This window comes from Dipodomys spectabilis, unplaced genomic scaffold, assembly GCF_019054845.1.
Source record: "Dipodomys spectabilis isolate Male_0828 unplaced genomic scaffold, ASM1905484v1 ptg000234l, whole genome shotgun sequence".
NCBI classification, from domain to species: Eukaryota; Metazoa; Chordata; class Mammalia; order Rodentia; family Heteromyidae; genus Dipodomys; species Dipodomys spectabilis.
Genome location: NW_024870911.1, coordinates 19,253,400 through 19,262,628, shown reverse-complemented (window position 1 = coordinate 19,262,628; position 9,229 = coordinate 19,253,400). Strand labels below are relative to the sequence as shown.

General features: G+C 37.6%; 1 protein-coding gene across 6 annotated transcripts in view; it reads right to left on the bottom strand.

Annotated features, from left to right (window-relative positions):
- Window positions 1–270: 270 nt before the first annotated feature.
- The window catches only part of Tespa1 (thymocyte expressed, positive selection associated 1), a 35,024-nt gene continuing 26,065 nt past the window's right edge, over window positions 271–9,229 (bottom strand). For all 6 annotated transcript variants that reach the window (XM_042698844.1, XM_042698848.1, XM_042698847.1 and 3 more), the window contains one exon: window positions 271–1,041. In XM_042698844.1, the coding sequence (XP_042554778.1) occupies window positions 836–1,041 (206 nt within the window). In that variant the 3' untranslated portion in view covers window positions 271–835. The remainder of the gene's footprint in view (window positions 1,042–9,229) is intronic.

Genomic DNA, 9,229 nt, shown 5'->3' with positions numbered 1-9,229 from the left:
ATAAAAAAATGCCAAAGAAGTGACATTGATCAAGATATATTGTATTCATCAACTGCTTTGTTAAATGTGCAACTTAAAGATAATTTTTGAAAATTATGCCAAAATACAGGCATAGTGGTTCACACCTGTAATCTCAATACTTCAGAGGTAAAGGTAAAAGGATCCAGAGTTTGAGGCTAGCCAGATTACATAGTGAATTCCAGGGAAGTATGAACTACATAGTGAGAATCTGTCTCTAAAGAAAAGAAAAAAAAAAAGAAAAGATTGTGCCACACTGAAAATACATTTTTATTGTTTTTCTGCCAGAAGAAAATACCGTGAATTTTTTTTAAAAATTTTTACTTTTGCAAAGACTAAGAGAAAGGACTCTGAGGCCAACCCCTATATTTCTGTATAGAATCTTGGGTAGTCAGAGTTGGACTTAAATGGGGGGTGGGGAGGATCCAAGACAGCATAAGACATAGGAAAGTCTTCCAGTCCATCCTGGATCCAACTCTGGTACTGTGGAAGATTTTCAGCAACTTAATTAGGAGTGCATAGGGTCCAGAGGGAAATCCTAGGTGGGCTTCATTGAGGTTTTTGAGGTGAGGTTTTTCCTTCCTCTGTTAGCTTGAGGCCTTTGAGAGCATTCCAGAAGCCACCTTTAGTCCTCAAATGTAATCATCCTTGAATCTTCTAAATGCCTTCAGCCATGCCAAAGTTTGACAGAAATTTAAGTCTTTGTCCAATTTATCCATATCATGTAGGTAATACCAACCTCGTAGAGAAACCAATGTGCTGGGAAATGAAGTGATGTGCCTTAGTTCTTGCTCTATGGTTACAGCTCATACCAGCATCAGGATGCAGAATCCAGCTCTCTTGGTCTGGTCTTCTTCTTGATATACCATGCTGTGGGTCTCCTAGTGCACTCAGAAGTTTCAAGTGCTAAGGGGCCAGGGTTGGAATGGCAGGGATGTACAACTTCCTGCCAGAGGTGGGAAGTAGGATCTTCTGGGAAGCCATTGTTCTTAGGATATGTGTTATGTTGTTGGTTAAGAAGGCCTGAAATGTGAATTAAAAAGAAACACATGATTCATTTTTTAAGATAACTTTCTATGAGTATTGAACTTGATATAATAATAATAATAACTATTATTATTATTATTGTCAGTTGTGGGGCTTGGACTCAGTGCCCAGGTGCTGTCCCTGAGAGTATTTGCCTCTACCACTTTGAACCACAGCACCACTTCTGGTTTTCTAGTGGATAGTTGGGGATAGGAATCTCACCAACTTTCCTGCCTGGGCTGGCTTCAAATCACAGTTCTCAGATCTCAGCCTCCTGAGTAGCTAGGATTACAGGTGTGAGCCACTGGCATCTGGCTTTGGTAGAAATTTTTATGCTTCACTTGTGGAATGATTAATAAGAGTTCAGGCTCAGATGAAGTTTAGTGGTAAACCACATGATTGGCATGGCCAAGGACCCTAGTTCCATGTCTAGTATCCTACAAATGTTTAAGAAAGAAATATTTAATGTTTTTAGCAGCTGCAGCTACAAACCAGAGTCATGTGGCTTAGGATTTCTAGTCTTCTCACCAGCAGCAAGATTCCTGGAGAGTTAATCCCTTATTCCTTGATAATTACAGCCTTACTTATCATGTGGTAAGACTTTTGCAAAGTGTCAAGAGATTTTGTTTTTAATTTTATTTCTCCTCAGAGGCAAAACAACCTTGGTAAAAATTGCAAATGGGGTAAAAAAAAATACTCATACCATTCTAATTTCTCCTTAAAAAACTTTCCCATCGGATAATTCCTCTTCAGAATTCACTTTGGACTAAAAATCACTGTCTCCTATCACCATCTATCAAAGGAGTAACAGCAAATGAATTTATTGCATAAGGATTAAAAGATGAAGGATAGTGTCTGACAGGTAAGAATATTTATTTATTATTATATTATAATATGGTAAAACATTACCTCTAAAGGAAGGGCTGTAAGTAAACAGTTCACATAAATTTACCAAGAACATAAAAGCACTTTGTGTTATCCACTATTTGGGATATCAAAGATTAGCTTCCTTGTTTGACTTCTCACCTAATCTCTTTTTCTCTCCTCCCATAGCCTCTAGCAGAGTGGCCATAGAATCAAGTGGAACAAGAAAAACAAAACATTTTCCTTGCCTCTGCCTCTTAATGAGACCCAGGCCAACTACTTGAATTTCAGCAATTCAAGTCCACCATGACTGTGGACTTGAAATTTTGGGGGAATTGTGAGGAATGATGAAGGTCATCTATTCCCAGGAACTTGGAGGGAAATGAAGACACATCCTTGCAGAGATTAAATGAGAAAGGAAGTTGGTAGGAAGGAAAGCAACTGGCTTGAGCATCAGGTCTTCTTTAAACAGAAAAGGTATCCTGTTTCTAATTTCAGATGTATTATGTAAATGAATTTGATAAAAGACAACTTGGAAGATGAAGTCCCTAGAGATTTTGTATGGCAAACTCAGTAGGGCTGGATTCTAAGTCCTATTTGATTGAGGCAGGATAAGTGAGGGAAAATGAGGCCTGATGAAGGCCACTCAGAAAAAATACAGTTAGAAACGGAAGCACTATCTTTGTTTCTAAGACAGACAACAGGATGCCTTCCTTATCTCAAGGATAAGCATCTGTTTATAGCAGCATACTTTCTTATCTGGAAGAAATGATCAGAACATCCTGGAGCATTAGAGCAAGGATAAGATACCCAGCTTTGCATAACTTTGAATTAAGACCACTGCCATAAAAACATATAAACATCCCTGACAGCCAGAGTTGTAGGTCCCTCTCCCTTTGAGAGCACATACACTCTGTTAGAGTGTGCCTTCTCCTTTCTGCTTGGCTGCATGTCTGTCCGTTTGTCTGCTTACTGATGTATTCGAGATAGCTCCACCAAGTTTTCTTACCATTATGACTTGTTCAGAAACTCTTATTCTGTGATGAAGATCAAGGACCCTAAGTGTGGAGTTCCTACTTTTAAATGAAAACTTCACAACCTTCACCTGCATCTAGTGACCCTATTCACCTACGTAGTTAAGTAACACATAAGACCATCCAGTTGAACTTATGGGCAGTTCAGTGTTGCTACTACTTCCCAACCTATTTTCTACTGGTGACAGTGAGTAGCAGATTAATACCTGGTGCTTGACGCAGCACTATTTGGGGGAATCATTTCATTCTGGGAGATAATTACAGACGCTTGAAGAAGCAGACATGAGACTTTCTTAGTATATCTAAGTAACAATCTCACCTAGGCCTTTGGTGGTGGTGAGTGAATTTTCCCATTCTGCATTTGTCAGACAGGTGTTCATTTTATCATCACTGAGCTGTTTTCATAACTAGCTCACTCTCTTGTGATTTCTTCCAAGATAATAGAGGACTAGGTTGAGAAAATTAGTGTATAGTTTTTTGAAAAAAAAAAATCAATGTATAGAATACTGGAGGCATTGGGAACCACTAGACTCAATGATTCAGCCAAAGACTATGTCAGAAAAAGAGATCTCTTATTCTTCCTGCAATCTAGAAGGGTTATCTACAAAATATCCTTAAAAATATACTTAAAAGAACTAAGTGTATTTTTTTCTAAAGTTACTGTATTTAATTGAATCTGGTAAACCATCTTTGTCAAACTTATAATTATTTTATATTTCATATAAGAAAACCAAAAGGCAATTAATCTTCAGATTCCATCATTGGCAAGATACATCTTGCTAACATGTGGGGAGATGTGTGCTTTAGAATCAACTTAATAGACTTCCTAGCCATGATCTGGCTGAGATGAAATCTCAATACCTTGCCAGTAAATCAAATCTAATAATCTACAGGAAATGTATAACTCAGTATCACCCCCTTACAAGTTATTCTAGTATTTTTGAGATAATAAAACTGAGTTAAAGTGTACACAAAGGATGAACAAGTTTATTAGAAGCAGTAATGCTCTCAGCATTGCCTGAAACCCATGGATAGCCCTGAAAACCATGAATACCAATTCTGCAGGGCCTAGATCCCTGGAATTTTCTTGTGTGAGGCTGACATCTGCTGGAAAATAACAGTGAAGCAAAGCTTTGTGTTTTAGCATTAATCAAATTCTTGGCAAGGAAACTTAGTTATAGGTAGATGATATGTTACCTATTTCTTCTTAAACACAGTGAGTCTAGGAGTTGCTGTTATTTCCTGTATTCCATGGTGGAGTTTGAATGAGCTTGAGAATGAAGATTTATTCTCCATGAATCTCTGATGCACTCAAAATAAAGCCCTTTGATGAATCTGGTATTTCTTATTATTTGTCCTTGGCTGTTTATAAAAGTGGTCACAAAATTCACATGCTTTTGAACACTGACAATTTGCCTCATTAATAAAAAACAGAGTCTATTTTCCATCCTTTTGAATTTACATTAGTTCTACTGTTTACCATGATCAATGTTATATAAGAGGAGGAATATTGTGTAACTTTCCAAAGCATCATTATATCAGACGTATAGGGCATCTTCTTGTTTTAATGTGCATTTCCCAGATGGGAAAGTGTTTTGCCACATCCTTATTTTTGCCACATCCTTATTTTCCCCCTGTCTACCTTTTAGGAGGTGTCTGTGAAGGTTGCTATCCCATTTTTCAATCAAGTTGTTTGTGTTCTTATAGGTGATTGTCCCCTCCCCCACGGTATAACCCCTGCTTTCACTGTATTTGATGTTGGTACAATTTGTGGAGGGGAAGAAAAAATAAATTGTTTAAATAGGGATACAGGTGGACTTATTTCAACAATGAGCTGTACAAGACACTATGTCGAAAAATGAACTTTACAACTTTGGCAGGTGCGGGGGTGGAGATGGAGATGGGAAGGGATGGGAAGGGGAAACAAAGGAAGAGGAAAGGATAAAGGAAATGTACTCATTACCTTGCTCATGTAATTGCAACCCCTCTGTACCGTATTTTCACAATAAAAAAAATCCTAAACCAAATATTTAAAAATAACCCTAACCCTAACCCTAACCCTAAACCCTACCCCTAACCCCTAACCCTAACCCTAACCCTGACCCCCTAACTCCTTAACCCCCTAACTCCATAACCCTAACCCTAACACTAACCCTAACCCCTAACCCCCAACCCCAACCCCAACCCTAACCCCTAACCCCTAACCCTAACCCCTAATCCCTAATCCCTAATCCCTAATCCTTTGTATATTTTGGACAGTGGCCAATCATGGAATACATCTTTTACAGATACTTTCTCCCATTTGCAGTTTGTCTTTTTCCTTCCCTGACACTGTCTTTTGAAGAGGAGGAACTTCTAATTTTGATGAATTCCAAATTATTAATCTTTCTTTTCCTTTCATGAGCTGGATTCAGAGGTGTCACATTTGAAAGTCACCAACAAACAGGTTATCCAGGCTTCCCTTTATATTATCTTTGGCAAGTTTTAGTCTTGCATCTTATACTTACATGTGAGATCCATTCTGAGTTAATTTTTTATAATGAGTGTAGTCTGTATACAGACTTTTTTCTGCATATGATAGCCAGTAATTCAGTATTTATTGATTTTTGTTGTTATTGTTTTTCTTTTTTTGGTTGGTCATGGGCCTGAACTCTGGGCTTGAGTGCTGTCCCTCAGCTCTTCAGCTCAAGGCCAGCAGTCTACCACTTGAGCCACGGCACCACTTTCTTTGTTTTGTTTTGTTTTACTTTCAGTATTTATTGAAATGGCTATTTTCCACTGTCATCTTTGCTCCTATGTCAAATATCATGTGTCTGCTTTGGGGCTTTCTGTTCTTTTCTATTGATGTTCTATTTTGTTAACAAATCCACTCTGTCTGGGTCACTATCACTTCATAATAATTTCTTATGGTTGAGTCAGGTCAGTCTTTCAACTTTGTTCTTGTGCAAAGTGGCTATTCTTAATCTTTGGCCTCTCCACACAAATATTATTATCAACTTGTTGCTGGAGTTACCACTGGAATTACATCGAGAATGTAACCAATTTGGAAAGAACTGACTCGAATCTTATGCTTTAGCATAAAATATCTCTCCATTTATTTAGTCCTTTTCTGATTTTTTTATATTATAATTTTCCTCACCTAAATCATATCAATCTGTCATTACACTTGTGCTTATTTTATTTGAAAGTATGTATCAATGTGATAATGAGCTTCAGTTTTCAAATTCCACCTATTTATCATTGATATATTAGAAAACAATTGACTTTAGTATATTAACTTTTGTAGCCTACACTCATGAATAATTGCTTAATAGTAGCAAGAGTTTTTTTTCTGTTTATACATAGATGTTTGTACATAGGTGATCATACTATTGAATCAAAGACATTTTATTTCTGCTCTCCTAGTATGCAACTTATATACTCTTTTCTTGTCTTTGTGCATTAGTTAGCACTTGTAGCATGATGTTGAAAAGTAGTACTTAGCCAGCACTGGTGGCTCACACCTGTAATTCTAGCTACTCAGGAAGCTGAGATCTGAGGATCGCAGATCAAAGCCAACCCAGGTAGAAAAGTCTATGAGACTTTCTCCAACAAATGGCTGAAAAAAACCCAGAAGTGGCACTGTGGTTTAAGTGATAGACCACTAGCCTTGAGCACAATGAGGCTGAGGAACAGCACCCAGGCCCTGAGTTTAAGTCCCAGGACCAGCCAAAAAAAAAAAAAGTAGTACTTAGAAGGAACATTGTTGCTTTGCTCCTGATCTCAATAGGGGAGCTTTGTAGTACTAACCTTTATAGAAAAAATTTATGTGGGATTTGAGGGAAAGTAGTATTTCTTGGATAAATTTGGGTGCTCCGTTGTTTGGCGAATAGATATTTAGAATTGTAATATCCTCCTGAAGGAGAGATCCCTTAATTAGTATGTAGTGACCTTCTTTATCTCTTCTCACGAATTTTAATTTGAAGTCTATTTTATCTGATATTAGGATGGCAACTCTCGCCTGTTTATGGGGGCCGTTTGCTTGGTAGATTTTGTTCCAGCCTTTCACACTGAAAACGTATTTGTTTTTATGGGCAAGATGTGACTCATGAAGGCAGCAGATAGAAGGATCTTGCTTTTTAATACAACTACACAGTCTATTTCGTTTAATTGGAGAGTTAAGTCCATTAATGTTGTGAGATAGGACTGAGAGGTAAAAAAAAATTATATTAAGTGAAGTAAGCCAGGCCCAAAGAAACATAGGTCCCATGGTTTCCCTTGTTTGTAACAACTAGTATATGTCTGAGTCAAGCAGAAAAGGTCAGATAAGTTGATGTGAGGGAAATGAACCCTAAGATATGTATTCAAATGTTTTTCTCTTTCATGGGATTGTTTCTAAAATATTTATAAGATTATTTCTTTGTTGCTTTGTATGTCCCTCCCCCACGGTATAACCCCTGCTTTCACTGTATATGATGTTGGTATAATTTGTGGAGGGGAAGGGAAAAAAACAAATTGTTAAAACAGGGATACAGGTGGACCCATTGTAACAATGAGATGTACAAGTCGTTATGTCAAAAAATGAACTTTACAACATTGCTGGGGGGGGGGGAGGCTGGGAAAGGATGGGAAGGGGAAACAAAGGAGGAGGCTACCATGCTTGATAAGAATGTACTCATTATCTTGCCCATGTAATTGTAACCCCTCTGTACAGTATTTTCACAATAAAAAAATGTAGCTGCAAAAATTTTAAATCAATACTTTTTAAAAATCAAATTAAGAAAGTTCCTCTCTATATCAAAAACTAATCTTCACAAATAGGGATGAAGGCGTGAGCAGCAGTGGCATGCTTGCCTAGCAAGTGTGAGACTCTGAGTTCAAACTTTACTACTGTACAAACAGGACAAAAGAGGAGGAGGAAGAAGTCAAGGAAGGAAGAAAGGAAAGGATACTTGCAGTACTCTGGAAATTTTTATATTCCTTCCTTTGCAAGAATCACGTTGGGAATTTTTCTCTGATATTTACTCTGAGAACCCAAGTGAGCTCCTGGAGGTAAAACGCACAAGAATGAGGGGACCACTACTACGGGATGGCCTTGGAGGCTGTCCCTCATGGAAGACAGCACAAAGACTCCAGCAATTTCTTAGTTTTGGTCAAGGTTTCTCTACTTTAGCATTGGTTCTAGGTTTTAGCTCTGACAAGGAAGGAATTTCTACACTCTTCTGTCAAGTCTCAGTTTGAGAGACAATAGCTTGTTCTGAAACCCCACTTCTCTGTTAGATCTGAGAAGAAACTGGATCTATTTTAATCTCTTTCTCACTCTCTTTCTTCTTTTCTCTGTCTTGCTCTCTTTCTCTTTCTTCATTTCTCTCTCCCTTTGTCTTTCTTTCCCTTCCTTCCTTCTTTCCTTCCTTTCTTCCTATTTCCTTCCTTCCTTCCTTCTTTCTTTCCTTCCATCCTTCCTTCCTTTCTTCCTCTCTCCCTCCCTTTCTCTGACTCTCTGTCTCTGTCCTCCTGTCTCTGTCTGTCTGTCTCTTTTTCTTTAACAGGATTCTTTTTTTTTTATTGTGAAAATACCATACAGAGGGGTTACAATTACATGGACAAGGAAAAGAGTACATTTCTTATCAAGATTCTTATATGAACTTCAGTCTGGTCTCAAACCTCTAATCCACATGCCTCAGCTTCGTGTGTAGTTTGGGTTATAGATGCACATCACTATGCACAGTTCAACATCTTAAACTTTCTAAACTACAGATAACATATAGTTGTCCTGATACGTAACTTCTGTGGTTAGTGATAAAGTGTGAAGATACTATCTATATACCCAGGTGGAGGAATGGGTAAAAAAGAAAGAATAGTTAGGATCCTAAAATAACAGAAATTTAGAATAAAAGGAACTAGAAGGAAAGGTCTTTGTGCATCTTCGTAATTTTAGAGTATTAACCAATAAAGAAAGTTCTTAAGTTTAGGAAGTGCGTAGAGAGTACTAAGGTTCCCCCAAATGAAGGGACATCTAAACAAGATACAATCTCTTGATTAAAGAATGATTTCAATTCCTGCTGTTCTGGAAAAAAAAATCCCAGATGTCATTACTTTTCTGGTCCTAGGAGAGAAGTCGTTAAAAGCAGCGGAGAGATGAAGTTCCACATCATTTAATAATTTTCTTGTCAGACTGTTCAAAGAGAAAAGGCATAGCTCTGAAAGAGTTAATATTGAAAAAAAACACATAACTAGAGGAAAGATGTTTTAGTTGCAGTAACAATGTGTTTAGAATTACATTACCCCTTCATAAGGAAATGGAAAGA